The sequence below is a fragment of the Tasmannia lanceolata genome, unplaced genomic scaffold, assembly GCF_043159265.1.
Source record: "Tasmannia lanceolata isolate RefF3 unplaced genomic scaffold, GAP_Taslan_0.1 ptg000006l, whole genome shotgun sequence".
Taxonomy (NCBI): Eukaryota; Viridiplantae; Streptophyta; class Magnoliopsida; order Canellales; family Winteraceae; genus Tasmannia; species Tasmannia lanceolata.
The window spans coordinates 47065001-47088425 of record NW_027518683.1 but is presented as its reverse complement, the minus strand read 5'-3'; the positions used below and the strand labels follow the sequence as shown (position 1 = coordinate 47088425).

The 23425-nt window shown below is 38.0% G+C and overlaps 2 protein-coding genes and 1 pseudogene across 18 annotated transcripts in view; all 3 read right to left on the bottom strand.

Annotated features, from left to right (window-relative positions):
- Nucleotides 1-14509: 14509 nt before the first annotated feature.
- Nucleotides 14510-17416, bottom strand: LOC143880399 (putative disease resistance RPP13-like protein 1). Its single transcript, XM_077383359.1, has 2 exons — nucleotides 14910-17416; nucleotides 14510-14778 (listed from the first exon to the last, which is right to left on the bottom strand). The coding sequence occupies exon 1, from the start codon at nucleotides 17248-17250 to the stop codon at nucleotides 15094-15096; it is 2157 nt and encodes a 718-aa protein (XP_077239474.1). The 5' UTR covers nucleotides 17251-17416; the 3' UTR covers nucleotides 14510-14778; nucleotides 14910-15093.
- On the bottom strand, nucleotides 17416-19251 carry LOC143880400 (putative disease resistance protein RGA3 pseudogene; annotated as a pseudogene).
- A 2374-nt stretch (nucleotides 19252-21625) lies between these two features.
- LOC143880397 (putative disease resistance protein RGA3) overlaps nucleotides 21626-23425 on the bottom strand; it is an 18036-nt gene continuing 16236 nt past the window's right edge. For 5 of the 17 annotated variants that reach the window (XM_077383339.1, XM_077383343.1, XM_077383344.1 and 2 more), the window contains one exon: nucleotides 21640-22042. The gene's annotated coding sequence lies outside the window, so the exon portion shown is untranslated. Of the gene's footprint in view, nucleotides 22043-22583; nucleotides 22999-23148; nucleotides 23310-23425 lie in introns of those variants that run through there. The other 12 variants (XM_077383352.1, XM_077383353.1, XM_077383354.1 and 9 more) reach the window with 10 other exon arrangements.

Genomic DNA, 23425 nt, shown 5'->3' with positions numbered 1-23425 from the left:
AATCAACGCACTAGAAAACAGGAGAATATACTCAAATCCTTTAAGACCATTCGACAAACAGTGCATAAGCAAACATTTGGCAAAATTTTCACCTTTAAAATATCAGATGTTGGAACATGATAATTCTTATTTAAAACCTATTCAAAATATTGATAATCATAAACATCTTATTTAAGATTATCGCAAATTATTAAAGCTTTCAGACATCATATGACTTAATCTATAAGAGAAATGTATATGGAAAATCACATTGCATCATGTAACGGAATCATTACCACATCCATGTTATCATGTACTCTGCATCTTAGAAATAACAGACTTATCTCAAAATCAATTAACCCTATAACCTTTCTCAGATTACTATTACAATCCAAATAACCATAGATTCCAAAATATACAAGATAATCAACAAGGTATAGTATACAAATATCAAGACATGACAATATTTTTTTTATCCACAATAAAAGAACAGGATATCATGAACAAGACTTTGTTTCAATCAACCAATGAAAGAACTACTACTGGTTATAACCATATCTCAATAGCAACATGAGAGGCTGTTATGGACAAAAAACCAATTTATGTACACACATATACACTTACACACAGGTACATATACTCACACCTATCTACACAACACACACACATTCATGATTCCAATTTATGCTACTGACTTTGTCACACATCAGTTCCACTAAAGCTAATTATATTCATAGCATTCTATTTTTATAAGATGACTGTCATATGTGGGAAATGAGAGCAACAGATTAAAAACTTGTTATTTACAGCCCCTTTAAGCTATAAAACTTGAACCTGGGAAGTAAATAACCCCTACAACCCAAAGAATATTCATTAAGCAAAGGATTATCCTATCTTAAATCTCTTTCTCTATTCTTTGTCACGTATACATATATAGACACACTTATATATATATACATGTGTACACGCATACACACATCTATACACGCATACACCTGCACATACATACACTCCCATATATATATATATATATATATATATATATATATATATATATATATATAATGGCAAGCTGAACAGAAAAAAAAAATCATGTAACTATGTAGCTGACATAACACACACATACTAGTTCTCTATTTTTTTTTATGAATCCAAAACGAAAACACATCACACAATCTGTAAATAAAGCATTCTCATCATAGAATAAATAAATAAATAAATAAATAATCTATTGAGAAGCCACAAGTAATACAACCTAGAAATACATGTTCTAAATTTGCTGAGGTAGAGGGACTCGTGTCAGTAAAATTACAAGCATCAAACGAGAAATATCCTCAAAATTTTAATAACAAAACATGAGCCAATAATGTTATTTCTTTTAACTAGTTAATTAGCCACTAAATCAATAGAAATTAACCTTTTATTCATGGACTTTATGAGCGATTAACTTATGATATACTCAAAATCAGCAATCCATAACTAAAAAAAATCAGATATAGAGCATTTCTCACTATCTTTCAGAGAATTAAATTAATCTTCATTGCAAATTTAAAGGAATAATGAGACTTACCTGCAACAGAGCTTTCAAACCTTTGCTTGAGAAATTCAAAGTCTGATCTTGTGTTCTTCTCTTCAAAAATAATCTTTTAGATGTGCATTCTTGTTCCAGAGATTGCTTGAGATGTAAATCCACCAGATCTAATGAAATCTTTGACAAAAGCTGATGCAAAGAAAATCAAAATTTGTCTAGAGCTTAGGCGCATTCACCGGGAAAGTTAACCGGAGAAGATGATTATGATCGGAGAAGAAGGACCTTGAGTTAGTGTTAGGTTTTAAGAAAATGAATTAGAGTTTCTGTAATGAGATTTGGAGAGAATAGCAAAGATCTAAGGTTTCCTAGTTGAAAGGGATGAAGAACAAAAGTTAATGGCTGAAGGATAACCGGAATCCGGCTAGAATTATGCCGGAGAAGATCGGAAAGCAAGGGAGTTTTGGCCGGAAAAAATGGATTTTGGGTTAAAAAAATGAAGAAAACCCTCTCTTTCTCTCTCTAATTAGGAAAACCTAGATCCCCTTTTTCCTTTTTTCTTTTTTTTTTAAAAAAAACGAGATCTGATTTGGTATTTATAGGGAAATATGAATATTGATTCGGCTCGGGTGCGTCTTCCACAGGATAAGTTCGCCCCCCTCTCTGGATAAATTCACCCCCCTTTCTGGTTTACACTACGGTCCTCTCTCGGCTCGTTCGCTAGGCAAACTTGTTCGGATTTTGACAAAATTTTGCAAGGACCTTGGTGGGACCCTAACCTAGCTTAGGATGACATTTGGGGCACTAACTCATTGGTTTGATAGGGTTTTGCTCAAACGAGGGAGGTTTAGGGTACGGTCAAAATGGGGTGTCTACACACACTCTCTCTCTCTCTCTCTCTCTCTCTCTCTCTCTCTCTCTCTCCCCACAACAAGAACAATTGAGGGGCCCCCAAAATTCTCCTCCTTGGTGAGTTGGTGCCCAAATCCAATCCATTATGACAGTGTACCGTCCAGACCATAGGATGATCCAAGCAGTCCATTTGATAGGCCACATCGTAAATAGGTTGTGTCCCAAAAAATCATTTCCATATGATGATCCTAGCCCTCAGATATAAAGAGATATTGGTTATTATAGAAACCTCTATACATTGGAGGGTTGTGATCATCCTATGCAAATGATTTTTGGGGCACAAGCCATTAATGTTATGGCCCATCAAATGGACGGCTCGGATCATCCTATGATCTGGACGGTACACTTCATTTTAAAATGAGTAGTTCAGATAGAATCGAACTTTCGATTGATCCGGGCACTCTATGGATGAAGACATGGTCTCTATCATCGAGCGATTGAGTCTTCCTATTTCGTTGTGCCTATTACCAGTTCTTCCTCCGGAGTTGAGACCAATCATTCAGATATATGGGGGTAAACCAACGAGTTCTCATAGTTGGTACTGCTGCACATGCAGCCATTTTTATGGTAAGAGACTATGATCCAACTACTCGATACAACGATCTATTAGACCATGTCCTTAGGCACCGAGATGCAATCATATCACATCTCAATTCGCGAGGTTTTTTAAATCCACCTGTAAGATACACACGAAATACGTGCAGGATCATCATTAGGACCATCATACTTGCTGACCATCGGTGAACTGATCAGATTAACCAACCAAAGTTGGCTTCAGTCATTATGTATTGAGGGTGGACCTAAATTGGGTTAATGTTACTGTACGAACCACACCATAGGATGATCCAAACCATGGACAGCTTGGATCATCCTATGTTGTGGACGGTACGCTTCAATTTGAAAAATATAGGTGGGGCCTATTGTAGACACCCCATTTTGACCGAACCCTAATAAGCCCAGTTAGGACAGAAACCCTATCAAACTAGTGTTTTGGTGCCCCCAATTTGTTCATAAGGTAGGTTAGGGCCTCATTTAGGTCCCTGTAAATTTTCATCCGAATCCGTCGTGGTTTGCTTAGCAAACGAGCGAAGTTTGTAGTATAGTGTGGTGTAGGAATAAGAGTGGCGATTTAGCCAGAAATAGGGGTGCACTGGAACCTGGAAAACTAGTTCAAATTTTCCGTAATGGGTTGTCCAGGGAGATATAGGGGTATGCGGATTAGTATGTAACATAATTAGAGGGTGTATTATCCTGAACCAGGGCAATTTCATAAATAGTGAAGATGCTTATCTTCCCCTCCAAGTCACCATTAGACCCTAAGCTAGGTTAGTGAAAGGCTTAGGACTAGAATTAGTTAGGAGAGAATCTTAGGAAGCTTCCTAGGTGGTTAAAAAGCTCCAAATCCTCACCCTTGATATATAAAGGGGATTTGGAGGGTTGAGATCAATTCTTAGGAAGATATTTTCCAAAAAAATTTCCTTTTGTTATTTACTTGGGCACCCCCTGCCAGTATAAAAAGTTTTAAAAATGCACTAGAAGTGGACTGTCCATAGGAGAGAAGGGGGGCATAATATTTTTGGTCTTATAAGAGACCATCGAATCAGGGCATTGAAGAAGGATTTTTCATTTTCCTAAAGATCGAGCAAAGAGAAAAACACAGAGAGGGGCCTCGGCCATTTTTCCTTCTTCGCATCTTCTCCGACACAACTCCCTCTTCTCCGACCAACCTCCAACCGGAATCCGGCCACACCTCCGCCCTTGCCTCCATTACAACCATTACCCCCATCCTCAACCTCTTTCTTCCATTGCAACCCACTTCCCTCTCAATCACCACCATTCGACCAAACCCAACAACCGAACCCACATCAACCTCACCTCCTTCTTCTAATTTCTACCTCCATTGATTCCGGCAATCTTGCTGGAATCCGACCATCTTCTCTACCCATTATAACCCCATCCTCTCTTGCCCAAACCCATTTTAAATCTCATCAAACCCTCTTCTATTTCATTTAATTTTTTAGCAAAAATCAGAGCATTAGAGGGAGAGGAGCCCATTTTCGTTTGGGAAAGGAGAAACAGGGACAGAAAAAGAGAGTTTGAGAAAACCCCCAAACCAACCCCTAGCCTCTCCTCCATCTTCTTCGATCAACCACCAACGGATTTTCCGACCAAATTGCCGGAATCATGTAAGCCCAAGACCATCGAACCATCACTCATACCCCCAATTTCATCTTCTCCGGTGGGATTGCCGGAGCTCCGGTTAAGAGTTTCTCTTCAATTTTTTCCTCTTACAAGCTGTTGATTCGTTTTACCCTCACAGATCTACTTTGGAAGCCCTAATATTTTAGACTAGAAACTCTAGTTCTTCTCAAGCTTCATCTCCTCCGTCCAATTTTTGTTATCCTCTTTTTCTAATTACTCCACTTTAATCTCAGATTTATGTTTCAAGACCTATTTTCTGTTCTAAAACTCTAGCTCTAACCTCTACTCCTGCTAGATCTAGTAATCCAACAACCTTGTTGAGATTCATCATCGTTTTAAAAGAAAAATAAAAGGAGGAGGTCTGAATGTTTTAGATCCATGGAGAAGGGGATCTTGATATCTCAGAGTTGTAAAGAGGGAGGGAAAACACTGTATTCGACTGAGTATTCATTCAAATCTTTCCAATTTAAGCTCAAGCATCAACAATAAGGTAGGTAGTCACTTGTTTCTTCTATTCTGCTATATTTTGTGTGATTTATCTTTCAATTTCAATTTATTTTGTTTGTTGTATTCTTTATATTTCGTTTTTAGTGATAATTTCTTGATTATAATGTTATGATTTGCATACGATATTAAAAAAAAGTATAATGATTTATGTTTGGTTCATTTTTAGCTAGGATTTTGGAATTTTCATAGATCCAGTAGTTTTGTGTGTCCCTTTGTTAGTCAATAATGAAGAATTGTTATTCTTACTTGAAACCATAAGGATTTCATGGTCTGAAATGATTATAGGGTTTAGAGTAATGTTTTGATTCATTTCTTCTGATTCAAGTCCATGCGTGTGGGAGCATATACAGATACTTGTACTAGCTAGCTTCATTACAAATATATTGCATAGATGTAGAAATTTAGCAGATTGGACATGGCTTCGTAGTGGTGCTAAATTGATAGATTGTTTAGAATTAATGAATCAAGGTTATGTGCTTTGACTGCCTTTGGATATACTTATTAAATAAGTTAGATCATCTTAGTTGATATATAGAAGTAATCATATTAACAAGTATCTATATCTGTTCATATATATATATATATATATATATATATATATATATATATATATATATATTTCTGTTTCAATAGCTAGAGTGTTCCTAATGAGCTGAAGAATCTGTGTGAATCTGGACATATAAACCAAGAGGACTAATAATTTTTTTTTTAGAAAAGCAGGCTGAAATAAGCTTTGATTTCATTGGATGTTTGTAACATAGGTTTTAAAATGGTGATTTTGTCATTATTAAGAAAGGAAAAGTTGTCATCTGCTTGTGTATTCAAAACCAATTAGATGAGCAAATGAATGTTGAACATATATGGCTTTTCTCTATTGTGCTGAAATGAAAATTGCTATAGCTCATCTTTATTAGGCTAAATTGAAAATTTTCATGGCTTATCTTCATTATGATGAACTGGCAATTATTGTAATTGTCCTTTTTCATTGTACCTAAACTGATAACCATTGTGGATCCTTCTTATTGTGTTCAATATAAAACTGATGTGGTTCATTTTTCCTTGAATGGAATTTCTAGGAACTCAATTTTTTTTAGGATTTTATTTCTAGGAATTTCATTAAAAAAAAAGAAAAAAGGAAGCCTGATCTTTAAATGTGCTTTATGAATATTTTCGATCCAATCCTTTTGTTTTACGTCAGTTTCTGGTTGAGTTGAGTGATCATTCCCATGCATAATATTTTATGTGCAAAGAATGTAATGAACATAAGTGGTTTTAATGGAACCAACATGAAACAAAGTCAGTGGTGTCCCTTGTATGATAAAAAAAAACCATATATATTTGCTGTTTGTTGGATGATTCTTTATGCTTTGTGTAATGATATTTTCTGAACAGCTGATGTGCGTAGCACCATTTATTAACAGAGATCATATGGTAAAATCTTCAAGCAGAGTTTAAAGATTGAATTTTTCATTATCAATGGTTAGGATACATTCAGGATGCTTGTCATTGGTGGAACTCTGTGAAGGGTTATTTCTTTCCATTTTTATTGCAGAAGGAATAGTAGGTCCCATATGGAATAGGCATGAGTACTTGATTGTTTTAGGGGTACTACTTGAGATGTATACTTAAATAAGGTAGTGGAGTGTTTGGTATTTAGCACCAGTTTTGCTTGTAGATGATAATTCTAGATGAGAATAATTTCTTTTCCATTGTAATCCTTCAATTCATGGAATATTTGAATAGTATAAGACGAATACTTGGTTTTAGGATTGCAATGGCGATGAAGGCGTTAGCCCAAGCCCATCTTTTAAAGGACTTAATTAGTCCATATAGCATTCCCCTCCTTTCTCTGTTTCATTTAGGGGACTTACACAAGTCCTTAGAGTTGCTCTTAAATTTAAAAGCCTATCATAGCTAGGGCAATGATGACGATAGTCGGAGCCTCCCCTTTAGAGAGACAAGTTGTGTCTCTATAGAAAAAGCCCATCCTTAGGGGACTTGCTCAGTCCAAGTAGTGCTTCTCTCTCTACTTAGTAAGCTTTCCAAGTTTTTTAGACATCTTAAGATAGATTTTTTTCCTTAATTTAGGAGACCATTGTGGTCTCATAAATGAGTTACTCTTTAGGAGACATGCTTTGTCTCATTCAAGCGATCTTCCCTTGGAGACAAGCCTTATCATTTAGGGCCTATCCCTTAGGGAGTTGCCTTAGTTTGGTAGGGAGTTTATTCATAGGAGGCATGCATGACCTCATTTATAGAGTTCCCCCTTTTAGGAGGCTTGCCTAGCCTCACTTTAGATCTTCCCTCTCTTTTAGAGAGAGCATTTGCTTCTCATTTAGAATTAGTTATCCTATATGTTAGGAGTTCCCCCCCATAGTTTTATGGTTTGCCTAATAGATAGGAGTTTATCTCTTAGGGTTGTTAGCGTTCTTTTTTGTTAGAGACTAACACAGTCTTATCAGAGCTTTGCTTGTTTGGGATCTTAGATCATTTCATTATCCTTGATAATTAGCTTACTCGGTTTAGGGGTTTCCCCTATTAGCCCTAGGGTGTTGCTTTGTGTATTCCCTTAGGTCTTTGACCAAAAGGGTGAAAGTAGTTAAAAATTCAGAAAAACATGTTAAAAGCTTTAAAAACATAAAAAACATTGAAATATCTCAAAATTCAAAAACAGTTTAAAAATATCAAAAGCCTTAAATCATTTGAAATGTTTTAAAGTTTTAGGAGTGTAATAAGAGAGTTCGTTTTGAACTACGTTGGCTTGATCATCTTCCACGAGGTACGTAGTGCAGCTTGGGATCCATGTCCCAAGTCCAGCCAAACTTTGTAAATAAATACTTTAACCCTCTTTTCTTTAAAACCGGGTTTCAAAAAGCTCTTCCTCTAGAGTTAGGAGTTTCTCCTAGATAGAGAGTTTCTTTTAGAGTTAGGGAGTTTGTCCTTGATTTGTTGTGATTGTTGTGTGCTTGTTTTAGAGTTAGGGGTTTGTCCTAGAGTGAGCGCCTCCGTCCGGTCAGTTGGCGATCTACATCGCCGACTGATGACTAGAATTGGATGCGTTAGTCCGCCCTTTGTTTTTCGTAGGAAGCAGCCTAGTTACACATAGGTTGTAGGAACCACCTGCATTAGCTTAAGGCTAACCTGCATTTAGTTAGGGCATATAGGGTGTCCTAAAATTCACAATTCACTGAAATCTAAATGATCGCTCAAGAAGCTTTAAGAACTAGTCCGATCTTTTAGTGTCATCTTCATAAGATTTGGAAGAGCTTGCCACATCTTGAAGTTTAACAATTTGGCAAGTTTTCCATCCAAACTACCCTTAAGGGTTTTAATCTCAAGTTTAAAATTTTCAATTTGTGCTTGAGATTTAGATATGGAAGAAGATGACTCATTTTTCAAAATATCAAGTTCATTTTCTAATTTTGAAATAGATTTTTTAAGAACTTTATTTTTTAAAATTTTAGAATATAAGGTTATGCACAATTCATCATAAGATATATTTCTACTATCACTACTTGATGAATTACAAGAGGGGTTAGAATTTACCTCATCTTCATGGGTGAGTGCCATGAAGCAAAGATCATCCTTATTAGCTTCCCCTTCATTTGAACCTTTGCCCGACGTGCTTGACGCATCCCAAGCGGCAGCGAGACCCTTATTCTTCTTCCAATCCTTCTTTTTTCCCTTGTACTTTGAGGAAGTTGAGTTGAGAAGAGGGCACTCCGGTCTTTTGTGTCCGGTCTTCTTACAATAATAGCATCTTATTCCTCCTTCTACTTCACTTTCTTCTTTCTTCTTCTTTTTATCATTTTTATGCTTCTTTCTCCATAAGCTTTTGAATTTTCTCAAAGCTTCTTCCTCATCACTATCCGCTTCATTTGAGGATGATGAGTCCATCTTGGAGGCCTTTAGAGCTAAAGATCTACTCTCTTTTTCTTTCTCTTTTGGCTTCTCCTCTTGTCGGCTAGTGAGGAGCATCTCATGGGTGATGAGAGATCCTACAAGCTCTTCCATAGTTAGCGTCTTGAGATCCTTTGATTCTTGTATGGCGGTGACTTTTGGATCCCAATGTAGAGGAAGTGACCTAAGCAACTTACTCACAAGCTCATCAGTAGGATAAGATTTACCAAGATTAGCTAATTCATTTGAAATTTTAGAAAATCAGGTATACATTTCGGAAATACTTTCATTTTGACCCATTCTAAACATTTCATATTTGCTCTTTAACAAGTTTATTTTGGAATCCTTGACTTGTGATGTTCCCTCATGGGTAACGGCAAGAGTATCCCAAATAACCTTGGCGGAATAAAAAAGAGCTACTCTATTAAACTCCTCCGTAGATAAGGCGCAAAACAAAGAGTTTATAGCTTTGTAATTTAAATTTGCATGCCTTTTCTCTACAACATTCCATTCTTCAAATGGCTTGGAAGGCAAAGTGTATCAATTTTCAACAATATGCCAAAGCTCAATATCTATCGAAAGAAAATAGATGCGCATCCTTGTCTTCCAATGTCCATAGTTGGACCCATCAAAGAAAGGAGGTCTAGTTGTGGAATGGCCTTCCGGAAGTCCGGTTCCATTTGTATTTGCCATTTCACAATTAGAAAGTTGCCAATAATCTTATGATCATTCCCTTGTTAAAATTTTAAAAAAAATTACCAAAGATTTTAAGAAAAGAAAATCTTTTAAGAGCCAAGGCTTTGATACCAAGTGAAATTTCAAGGGTAGGCCCAAGTGGCAACTAATGAGGAGGTAAAATTAGGTTACTAACAAGTTTTAATCTCTTGAAAACTTCTAACCCAATATTGAAGATTAAGAGATCAAGAATGAAAATTAAGCACACAAGTTAAATCCTAAGTGCAATGCAAATGTAGAGCAAGAGACAAGAGAGAGTGCACCCGAGATTTAAAGTGGTTCGGTCCTTCAACGCGAGGCTTACTCCACTCCACTAACCAAACCCGTTGATGGCTTCACTATTTGATGTTCTTAACTTCGGCGAAGATTGGTGCCGATTACAATTCCAACTGCCTTTAACCTTGGTGGCAATCCTCACTACGGAGAGTGGGCTCCGCTTCTCCGAACACTCGCCCAAATACAATGTTCTTAAATAAGAAAGAAAGAACAAAAAAATCCCTCACAAGGGTTTACAAACTTTGAAGAAGATGTACAATTTTGAGCCTAATGATCCAAATCCTAATCTTAGAGGATGAGAGGCATAAACAAGCTTGATCCACTCTTAGGATTTTTCAATAGAGTTTTAGAGTGTTACGATTGATAATTGGGAAGTTTAGAATGCCCATATATATAGAAGAACCAAAATATGACCGTTTGGTGGCATAGTGGTAATTCTGGCAAAAACACCAACGGCTCTTTTTTCTTCCCGAAGTAGTGGTCTCGGAGTTCCGAGAGATTTTCTCTGAGTTCCGAGAAAAAATCTCGGAGTTCCGGGAATACAAACAGAAGTTGGAAAAAAGCTACTGGACCAAATCTCGGAGCTCCGAGGAATGTCTCGGAGCTCCGAGAATTCTCTCGGAGTTCCGAGAAGCCTAATTTCAGCAGATTTTCAATTCTGTTTCCTTATTTATTTGGGCTTCCAACTCTACACCAAGTTGGGATTGTTATGAGGGTTATAAAGTGTTGGAACACCACAAGGACAATCACTTAAACATTTTAGGGTATGTGAGTTTACTTTATTTATGGCCTCTGAAAATCTAAACTAGGATTGGATCTTATACATTCTAAAATGACTTTGATCTTCAATTGCGATTCTTCAAGTCTTCATTCGTCGTGGATCGCCGATGTCTTTGGCCTTCATAAGCGGTCCAATGAGAGCTTCTTGGCCTCAATCCAAGCAATCTTGTCTTTGCACAATTATGATCTACAACTTAGACATTCAAACACATTAGTGATCTTAAATCACTTGTGTATTGGAATCATCAAAAGAAGATGGGAATGCCAAGGTGGGAACCATTGGGCTTACAAGTAATATTAGATTGTGTGAAGCAATATTTCTACCTTGGAACCACTATTTATACCTTGGAACCACTAAATACTGGTAAATAGTGGTTCCTAGGTATAATTAGTGGTTCCTAGGTCTAATTAGTGGTTCCGAGTGTTTAAAATCCAATAAATACAGTCATTCTCACTTTTATAGTGGTTTTGACTGCATAACTATTTCAATTTTATTGGAATTTAAACTCTCGGAAGGGAACAAGTATTAGGCCATCTAAACTATGAACCACGATAAGATCTGACTGTTTAGACAACTATTTAACCCATTGTTCATACATTAATTGCAACTTTGACATCCACTGAAGTAATATTAGATTGTGTGAAGCAATATTTCTACCTTGGAACCACTATTTATACCTTGGAACTACTAAATACTAGTAAATAGTGGTTCCTAGGTAAAATTAGTGGTTCCTAGGTATAATTAATGGTTCGTAGGTCTAATTAGTGGTTCCGAGTGTTTAAAATTCAATAAATACAGTCATTCTCACTTTTTAAAGTAGTTTTGACTGCATAACTATTTCAATCTTACAATTTAAACTCTCGGAACGGAACAAGTATTAGGCCATCTAAACTATAAACCATGATAAGATCTGACTGTTTAGACAACTATTTAACCCATTGTTCATACATTGATTGCAACTTTGACATCCACTGAAGTAATATTAGATTGTGTGAAGCAATATTTCTACCTTGGAACCACTAAATACTGGTAAATAGTGGTTCCTAGGTATAATTAGTGGTTGCTAGGTCTAATTAGTGGTTCCGAGTGTTTAAAATCGAATAATATAGTCATTCTCACTTTTTATAGTGGTTTTGACTGCATAACTATTTCAATCTCACAATTTAAACTCTCGAAATGGAACAAGTATTAGGCCATCTAAACTATGAACCACGATAAGATCTGACTGTTTAGACAACTATTTAACCCATTGTTCATACATTCATTGCAACTTTGACATCCACTGAAGTAATATTAGATTGTATGAACCACTATTTATACCTTGGAACTACTAAATACTGGTAAATAGTTATTCCTAGGTAAAATTAGTGGTTCCGAGTGTTTAAAATCCAATAAATACAGTCATTCTCACTTTTTATAGTGGTTGTAATTGTATAGACATGAGTTTCATCCTGGTTTACTCTAAATAGAAATATAGAGGGCAATAGAGAGATAGAGAGATTATGACAATACACCATAGCATTGGAAAGAGGGTGATGACAATAACAAATGCCTAACACAACCATAACAAATCCCTAACAAGTAAACAAGATGATGACAATACACCATAGCAGTGTAAGGAACATGTTAAATGTATGCAAATGTATTACAATAGACCTACTTGAGAAGCTTAGGTTTGATAGCTGAAGAAAAGATCCAATAAAATCTGCATTTTAGGAGAGGGGAGTTTCACCTCTCTGCAATGGAATTTCTTTTGGGATTTTTACAACAGCCAATGGAGTTTGATTTTGGCGTGGGAAGAAGAAGGTAAAAGAGTCAAATTGGTAGGTGAAATGCATTGGGATTTGTTGCTTACTTTCTTAGAGGGAAAGGCAAGATAAGGGTGTTTTAGTCCTAAAACACTCATTGGGATGCGTTTCACCCCTTTTTGAGAAATTATCCAACTCTACCATTTTTTGAGATTTTCAGATAAAAATCACAATTTTTTGAGAATTTTCCCTTAACTAAAAGCATGCCATTGTTGACCTAGATTTTACGTATATATCATTTTCAAGGACCGAAAAATTAAGGGAAATGATTTCTACGCTCAAGTGTTTTGATAAACACGCCGCTCCACTTGTTTATCGTGTAGTATTTAAAGGGTTTTAAGTGCTTGGGCTTTTTGAGAACCGTAATATCCTTTTTGAGAACCGTAATATCCTCTGACAACCCTTTAAATACTACACGACAAACAAGTTGAGCGCGTGTTTATCAAAATACTTGAGCGTAGAAATCATTTCCCAAAACTAATTGCCATTGTTGAAGATCAGTAGTTTAAGAGAAAAAATAGGGTGATGATATTTTCAACCCCCTCCAATATGCATTCGCCCCTGTTAACATGATTTGACGTCAAAAAGCCTAAAAATTGCCCACTATTCATGTTATAAGGAAGGTGAATGCGTGCTGCCGGGGGAGGGGGGGGGGGTGTGAAAATATCATCCCTCAAAATATACTGTCACAGTAGATTTTATAAGTTTTTTTTTATGGGGAGGTAACCCCATTTCACGTGAAGTCACGTGCGGGCCGTACATCCTTGATATTTGATCCAAAGTGCACTACTCTTGGCTCCATGAAATTTCAGTTTCGGCTAAAATTTCGGACTTATCTGAAACCGAAATGTCAGCCGAAATCCTAAAATTTTGGGTGAAATTTGGTATTGGCGCACCAAAAGCAGGATTTTTGGGCCGAAATTTAAATCGAAATTACCAAAATTTCGACCAATTTGGTTCGAAATTCTTCAACGGAATAAAAAATTATTATTTTAGTATACATTTTGACGAAATTCCCTAATTTATAAAATTTTCAAACAAAATTTCTGAAATTTCGAACGAAATTTTGTAAATTTCAGGAATTTTGGTTTCGGTACCTTTTCGTTTCGATCCTCATCGAAATTCGGATTTTGGTCGAAATTTAAAACCATGGTTGGATCAAATATCAAGGGTGGTACTTTTGTCCTACGACCGACATGGGACTTCACGATCTGCCTTCATATAATGCCACCTGTTTGTATGATCTAAAAAATACATCTGTTTGTCCTTGCAAAAAAAAAAAAATTAGACAATATCCCAAAAATCTTCTTCACAAGATGATTTTAACTCTACAATGTATTTGATGTAAAATGGGCGGCTCAGGTAGCTCAAAAAATGATGTGCAAGAAAAAATGATGGGAACGAAATTCCATTTACTCAATACATTGGCCAGTCAAATTTGTTTGTCGGCTTGCTCACCGCTTGGAATGAAATTTTAAGTTTTTCCCCAAGTCTTGCCTTGTGGGATTTCATGCTAATCTCCACTAGAAGATGCCCATTTATCATGAAAGCAAATTCCTGACAGGCACTTTGTAAGAGAAGATTTTTATATGTATTTTCTTAGAAATACATGCGAAAGAAATCACAGTAAGGCCCGACTATTTCTAAGACATTCATCTGTGTAGATTAAAAAGTGACTTTTAGTTTTATGCCCATTCCTGAAATTTATTGGGCTGCACTTTCACCTCGTGTGATCAGATCCGTTCAGATGAATGACAGCCATAAGTCTATTAAAAAGCCTGTAGAGACCTTTAATTTGATAAACCAGAGCTTAATTGTTGGCCGACACACACCTTCTGAAACCAAGGTTAGGTTTACACAAATTTGCCGGCCGACTCAACATTAATGTAATGGGGATTCCAATCACAGCATATGCGGATTACTCAAATGTGCCGGCCGACTCAACATTAGTATTATGGGGATTCCAAATCACAGCAAATGCCGATTACTTAAATTTGCCTGCCTTCTCAACATTAATATAATGGGAATTCCAATCATAACATATGCTGATTACTCAAATTCGCTGGCCGACTCACCATTAATATAATGAGATTCCAACCACCGCATATGCGGATTACTCAAATTTGCCGAATCCGTTCATGTTTCTACATCTGCCATGTTTTGTACAGAAGGATAGTCCTTGGCTTAGTTTCTTTAATTTTTCTTAAAATCATGAAGATTTAATTAATAATAATAATAATGCAAATGGTAGAAAATGTTTAAACAGGGAAAGAGGTCGCACCTTTGTCTAGATGACGATTATGTGCAGTCAATTAGGGGGATGTGTTGTATCTTGGGCCAATCTTGGCCGCCGTTCTTTTGACATCGCTCCTTCAATTTAGGGCATTCGAAAATATGCAAACATTTAAGTGTGGTGGGGAGGCCACCTTCTGGTAAGGATGATATTTCAGGACAGTCATTAATAGTTAAAAAGATGAGGGATGTGAGGTTTTGCATCCGATTGGGTAAGGACTTGAGATTTTTGCAACGGTTGATGGAAAGACAGAAGACAGTGGTGGGCAGCCCATACTCATTGTTGTTAATTTGTTATCATCAGGGAACAACGAAAAGAGTTGAGGACAACTATTGATTTCCAAATATGTGAGAGAGGTGAGGCTTTGCATCCCCTTGGACAAGGACTTGAGATTAGGACAAGTAGAGATTTCTAGCTTATTGAGTGGGGTGGGTAGCCCATGGTCATTATTTTCATCATCAGGAAACAAGGAATGGAGTTGAGGACAATCTTTTATTGTCAATTCTTTGAGGCAGGGGAGGAGGCTTTGCATCCACATGGGCAAGGACCTGAGATTAGGAAAAGCGGAGATGTCTAGAGTATTGAGCGTAGTGGGCAGCCGATGGTCGTTATTTTCATCATCTAGAAACAAGGAATGGAGTTGAGGACATTCATGGATTACCAATTCTGTGAAGGAGGTGAGGCTTTGCATCCCCTTGGGCAAGGACTTGAGATTGAGACAAGTGCAGATTTTTAGAGTATTGAGCTCGGTGGGCAGCCCATAGTCATTATTTTCATCATATGGAAACAAGGAATAGAGTTGAGGACATTCTCGAATCATCAATGTTTTGAGAGAGGTGAGGCTTTGCATCCCCTTGGGCAAGGACATGAGATTAGGACATCTGTCAATGTTTAGAGATTTGAGCGTGGTGGGAAGCCCCCCCTCTCCATATCCCAAGGACTTTAGTCGTGGACAGTTAGAGATTCCCAAATGTTGGAGAGAGGTTAGATCTTGCAAAGAGACCTCCTTGGGCCAACACTCCAACTGATCACACCCTCCTATGCTTAACCTCTGAAGAGAGATAAGGCAAGGCATTGTCAAGCTTAATAGCATCTTCACGCCACAACTATGGAGTTTTAAGTCACAAATAGATGGGAGCCTCGGAAGGGCACTCAATTCTCCGCAACCATTTATATGTAACTCTGTAATGGCAGGAAGGTCAGCGGGCAACGCCTGCAGCTTGGGGCAGTTCTCTAAGGTAAACTCACAAAGAGAAGGTAGCTGGCAATCAAGAGGAAAGAGATGTTCGCAATTTCTACAATCCTTAACGGTAATGCAAGTCAGATTGTAGAGATGTGACATCCAACTTGGAAAACTGAGACCGCCGTAGGATTTTATATGTAATTTTTTGAGGTTGGCATGGGGTTGGAGGCCTTCCAATACCCCATCATCATTGACTCTTCCATCTTGTGAATTGTCATCTCGGTGCCATTTCAAACTCAACTCATTAAGGTATTTCTTATCTTTCAAGTTGGCTTCTTTCGCTTCCTCTATGTTTTGCACGTCCTCGAGACCCGAAATGTCAAGTCTTCCTTCAATGTTCCTCATGTTCTTCAACTCTCCTATCTGACAACCACTCTCTTTGCACACCTTGAATTTCGCCAATGTTTGGAGTGAAGTTAATTTTCCAATTCCTGGCACAGAAAGCAAGTCCCATGGGCCCCAATGTAGAACAATATGTCGTAGATTAACTAGATTCGTGATACCTTTGGCTAGCCCTTTAAGACTACTGCAAAATTCCAGACCTAGAGTTTGTAAATTACAGAGACTAGTTACTGATTCAGGCAGCCCATCTATTTCCGTGCCAGAGACGTTAAGGTAGCGTAGATGTTTCAAATGGCCAATCGAATCCGGCAACTTGTTGATTGCAGATCCACTCAAATCCAATACACGCAGGCATCTCAACTCCATCAATGCATCATTGAGAATATGGTTGTCAATGAAAGATGGAGCCCTCAGTCGTAAAGTGCGCAATCTCTTAAATTTCTTCAAGGCCTCCAAAGATATTGAACCCTCTTTGATGTCAATCCATGATAAATGATGCGCCATTTCAGGGATGGTTCGTGACGTACCATGTTCCATTCTAAAACATTCATCACCTGAGACAGATTCTGCTAGATCATGCATGAGATCATGCATCACGTATATTGAAGTCTCTTTAAACAGAAGAGGAATTCGTCCTGCATGAGAATATTGAAAGAAAGAAGTTAGCAATAAATCATCAAATATATCCCCACCTATGTCTTCTAGGAGTGTGCTTCCTTTGGGTTGAATGAAGCCCGCAGCCATCCATCGCCGGACCAGCAGATCCTTCTGAAACCGATGATCTTTAGGAAATGCGGCACAATAGGCAAAACATTGCTTTTGATTCGTAGGCAGGTGATGATAGCTCAATCTTAAAGCTGGTAATATTTCATTTCTATCATCCCTCCATATTTCGCTTGTCAAGATGCTTCCCCACTCACTCACCTTTTGGAAGACAAGATGCCCCCCAATGTCTTTACTGCTAAAGGAAGACCATTGCACTTTGTCATGATTTGCCTACCAATTTCCTCCAGTTCCGGATGGGCATTTGAAATCCCTCCCGCAAATGCACGCCGAGTAAACAATTCCCAACAATCATCATCTGGTAAAACCTCCAAATAGTGGGAAGAAATCGTGGCCATCGTCCTTGCAACCCTTTCATCTCTTGTAGTTATGATAATTTTACTTCCTTTCGCTCCAACTCCAAAGGGAGCTCGTAGACGGTCCCAATTATGAATTTGATTTTCACCCCAAACGTCATCGAGAACAACTAAAAATCTCTCAGCGTTGAGCTTCTCTTGGAGACGACGTTGAGCGGCATCCAGGTTTGAGAGACCACAGTTGCTTCCGCTTGCAGATTCAATAATTGCATTTGTTATTCTCAATACATCAAATTTGTCAGACACACAAGCCCAGGCTTTTAGCCCAAAATGCGTCTTGACCCTGTGATCGTTGTAGACGAATTGAGCAAGAGTAGTTTTCCCAAGCCCACCCATGCCAACTATTGGAATAACAGAGTACAATTTATCATCATCATCATCGGATGATACCAACAATTGTATAATTTTGTCTTTGTCAACTTGTCTACCAATAACATGAGATTCGTCTATGAAAGAGCTAGTTTCTCTTAGGAGAGGCCTCCCTCCATCTGTCTTATGGAGATTGAGGTATCGAAGTTCATTTGCCATCACATCGAACCTCTCTCTAATCTCCCTCATCTTACGTGCTATGCCACGTTTGTATAAAAGTGGGTTATTAGAACTGAAAAAAGAGGAGATGGAGTGGACTACCTTCTGCCTCTTGCTTGGCTGAATTTCGCACATCAAAGAAGATCGTCGAGCTTCGGTGGCAACATCATCCAACAAGTCATCAGCATCGTAAGCAATATTTTTGAGCTTTCCAAGCCATTTTCGCACAGCCTTAGAACAAACTTGCTTTTCCTCAGCATCTTCAACCGCGTCTTGAATAAATGTCACTGTGCTCTCTAACTTTTCAAGCTCCTCCTCAAAACCCCATATTGATTTAATTTCTTGTAATGCTGATTCCTTCAGATTGCCAGACAGTGCATCAAGAACAGGGGATACAAATACTTTTGCGATTTCTGCCATACTCTAGCAAAGAAAAAAATCCGAACCAGACGTCTCGGCGGAGATTAAGAAAATAATGAAGAGAGAGAGAGAGAGAGAGAGAGCAGTAAGAGAGAGCGAGAGAAGAAGTTAATGAAAAGTAAAGAAGCCCACGTGGGTTACTCAGATTTGTCGGTGGAAGTTAACTAGTTGAGTCTGGACAACGACAATCGGATAATCTCAGCCCTCCATCTATATGCCTCATTTATTGTTCCGCCTACAAAAGTCTTTACATTAATCAAAAGAAGCCATGTGGGGGCACCGATCATGTGGAGATGGATAAAATAATGAAGTAAGAGACGAAGCATCAACTTTAATCAGAGCTTCTGCAACAAAGTAATTAACACGGGCAGTGAAAAATCGACTCTCATATATCTTAAATCGACTCCCATGGGATCGAACACGAATTTAATTTTTGAGAAACAAAGTCCTCACGCTGTTAACGTTTCCAGCCCTTCCTCAACATCTCATAATATTGATTTCATTTCTTTCTATTGCCGATGCCATCAAAGCTCCAATCAGTGCATAAAAAACCGGGGTTACAAACATCATCGCCATACCTTCTCCTCTAAGGAAAGAACGAACCAACACCAGATGTTTTGTCCACAGTGCAGATGGAGAAAATAATGAAGCGAGAGAGCGAGAAAGAAGCAGTACCAACTTTAATCAAAGCCCAAGCGGGTTGGTCAGATTTGTCGGTAGAAAATTGGGTCTGGACAATGACCAGCCAAATCAATCGGATAATCTCAGCCCTTCATCTATGATGCGTCATTTATTGTTCCTCCTAGAATGGTCTTTACATTAAAAGCATGCCACGGTGCCATGATCACCTGGATCATGGTTTTAAATTTCGACCGAAACCCGGATTTAGGTGGAGACCGACACCGAAATCAACAAAAACCGAAACGGTCATTTATTTCGGCTGAAATTTCGGAATTTCAGTCGAAATTTCGAATTTGCAAGAAATTTAAACCAAAAAACCTTTTTTTGTTATTATTTTAATATTTTACCGAAATTACCGAAATTTTGACCGAAAATTCGGCCGAAATTTAATATTGATTAAAATACCATTTTCTTTGTGGTACCGGATTTCGACCTAAATTTCCAAATTTTAGGGTCCGAAACCAATACCGAAACCGTAATTTTAAACCATGATGTTGATCACATGATGTAGACCATAAAATATTCATCTGTTTATCCTTAGGGCAGTGATAAATTGACTCCCCAAAAGGATAAATTGACTCCCCATGTGTCTATCTCTCTCCTCTTTCTCTCTCTAACCTAGAGGAGAGAGAAAGACAAAAGGATAAATTGACTCCCCATGTGTCTATCTCTCTCCTCTTTCTCTCTCTAACCTAGAGGAGAGAGAAAGACACATGGGGAGTTGATTTATCAATTTGGGGAGTCAATTTATCACTCCCCTTATCCTTATAGTGGGGCCACTATTTGTATGATCTAAAATATTCATCTGTTTATCGTTGCAATAAATTAGACAATATCCCAAAAATCTTCTTCACAATATGATTTTAACCCTCCAATATATTTGATGTAAAATGGGTGGCTCATGTAGCTCAAAAAATGATGTGGAAAATAAGGATAGATTATCAGCATGGTTTAAAATTTTGACCGAAATCCGAAATTTTGGACCGAAATTTCGGTTTTCGGTGGGGACCGAAACCGGTATTTCGCCATTTGAAATTTCGGAACTTCGGTCCGAAATTTCGAGAAAATGCATTTTTTATTTTTTAAAAAAAAAACGTTACAAAATTTCGGAATTTCTGTCCGGAATTTCGAATGGGAGAACCAAATTTCGACCGAAATTTTGGAATTTCGGTTTTCCGAATGTCCGAAACGGTTACTGAAACCGAAATTTTAAACCATGATTATCAGGAATGAGATTCCATTCACACAATAATTTGACTAGTCAAATATGTCGGCCGCTTGGAATGAAGATATAAGTTTTCCCTTCACATAATAATTTGACTAGTCAAATCTGTCAGCCGCTTGGAATGAAAAGAAAAGTTTTCCCTAATTAGGCGGACTAGTCAAATTTTAAAGATCCCATTGCCACTTTTCGAGAGAATTACATGGTCTTCAGAACGGGCTTTTGGTAATGTCAGGGGAAAATTAAACTTGGCGCCATCATAAAATACTTAGCCAAGCCAAAATGAGCGGCCTCAATCCGAAGCTTCACTTGAAACCCCTCCCCCGAGTGAGAATTCCCCAAGCACACACCGTGATCACCCAGAGTGACCAGACAACGTCTTGTCATTATTCAGCACTGTCACTGCCAGCATTCGTATTAGATCCCACCTCCATCGCACAATCCTACACCTCTTAGCCGAAAATCTATCACCCCCACAAGAAACAGACCCTCATCTCGTCACATCATTCTCTAGGATCGTACACACATGGCCTGCAACGCCGTCGTTTCTAGCAATATACACGGTGCCACATCACCGTCACATCACGCCCAGCAATTCAGAATCTCCATACTAAGGGGAACCCCAAACTCAAAAGAGATCGAGTGACCATCAGATGCACAAGCCACCCAGATTGACCAGGCTCATTCTCTTCTGTAACTACTTCTCGGGTGCGCATATCCGTCCTTAGCTCATAGCAATCCCTTGTTAGAAAGTTTCTAAAAACTCTAGAGTTTCTAAACTTGATAGAATCCCTAAAAGACAAGGATTACTATGTTTAGGCTTGCTAATTTGAGTATGGCCTTGCATGTTTAGAAACCTTTCATGTTTATAGGGTTATTCCTTAACTTTGGAAATGTTTGGTGAAAGAAACTAAGCTCAAATATCACTTTCTATTTAGAGTTTAATTGCCAAACGAATTTGGGCATTCTAGGAAAGCTCTATGGGAGCTTTTGCCTATAAAAGAGACCCTTGGTCCCTCTTGCCACACACCACAACACTAAAACTCATTGAGAGAGAGAGAGAGAGAGAGAGAGAGAGAGAGAGAGAGAGAGAGTTCACTTTTGAGAGGTTTCCCATAGACCTATTGATGTGCAAGGTAAGAGAAGAACGAGGGGCGTTTCTAGGCCTTCATTGAGCTTAGAAAAGATCGAAAACTCGTTGGATTTCAAGCTTCAAAGTGGCGGTCATGGTGAAAGGTACATCAAACCCATCTCATTAAATTCAAGTTTTTCTTTGATTTTCATTGCTCAAGATCCAAAGAGATCATTAAGTTAATGTTTAGAATAACATTTGGTATCGAAACTAAGGTTGTAGGCTTTGGAATCAAGGAAAATTTGAGTTTCAATGAAAAAAAATACCAATTTTACACCTCACCAGAAAAGTAATTCCAGCCGGCGACCGGTGAACTTTTCGGGCGATCGGCCTGTACCATCTTGTTCCTATTCAACCGAAGATCCATCCCCTAAATTTTCACAAGGATCCGATGGTCAGATAGGGAGAATGAACCTGTTGAAAATGAATGGCAATTCTGTAAATATCAGGCTAATTTACTAGTTTTGAAAACTCATTGTCAGAGAAGACGACTACTGGTATTCATAAGTATATTTTTTAACTAGATGATGGGTAGTTTTCAAAACTTTAATGTAATGAATTACAATGTTGGTTTTTTTTGGAGAATAACTATTGAATGGTAATTTGGAAAGACATCACCATTATTTAGTAAAACTTTTAATTGCATATAGGAATAGTGACGCGGTCCATGTCTTGGTCAAACCGGGTTTGACCGAACCGGTTTGCCCACTCTGGGGCGGTTCAGCTGTTTTTTGGCCGATATTTCACCAACCGGGACCGGTTCCCGGACCCTCTAAGTCCCTTCTATCTTCGGTAAAAAAAATTCAAGGGCATCGCCTTTCATTTTCTATGAAATCTGAGCATTTTAGCATATTGGGTTCCTCTACTACAAGCCATTTGGACCCACTTTTAGGAAGATTTTTACAAGATAGGATTAGGAAAATAGAAAGTGAGGACCAAAAGAGAAGTGAAATGATTTTAAGCCAAAAAAGATGTATTCAATAACGTTACCGTTCTAAGCCAAAAGAGAAGTGAGAAAAGATAACGATTGACTTTGGGTTGTCAGTGTTCCAAAAAGTTTTCCAACATGTGTCAAGCATCCATCCGTCTCTAGTTATTTCCGACGGCCAAGATAGAAACGAACCAAAGGTTTTGTCGATTCAAATACACATTCAAATGAACCAAAAGAAGCCTCGTGAAGGGAGCCAATTTAATAGGCAGTAATGAGCCAAATTTGTCATGTTTGGAAGGTTTTGCAAGCAGAAAGCCTCCTGAATGGCACGGATCGAGTTATCAGCATATGGAAAAAGGCAACAATGGCACCTTCAACTTCAGCCCCTCGTTGACTGTTGATAGTTGTGGGGCTGTAAGCTTTCCAAAATATATTTTCACTGCGAAGCAGAATCAAACACATTTGGGTACTTGACCTGTGCAATCGAATAGCTAAATGGAAAGTAGAAAAGTTTTAACTTTCCAGATATTGGTAGCAACGAATAGAGAAATGCCAAAACCAAATCCATATCCTTTTTGGAGGAGTTCACCTAAGCATATGAGAATAAGACCAGCAAAGCAAATCTGGAGAATTATGAGAATAGCATTGCCAGCTCCAACTTGACTGACACTACCGTACATCCCAGATAGGACAAATGCAACTGCCTCACCGATAGCAATCAGGATACCCAATAACTTCTGTGCACCATTTCTAGGGAAAATAGAGAAATATCAACCATATTATACTATGGAATAATCCAAAATAAGAAAATATGGATTTCTACTGACCATCCAAACAATCATAGTACATGTACAGGCACACATTTT

Coding starts and splice junctions, on each gene's coding strand:
- LOC143880399 (XM_077383359.1), bottom strand. CDS start 17,250: ATGGCTGCGGGCTTCATTCAACCCAAAGGAAGCACACTCCTAGAAGAC.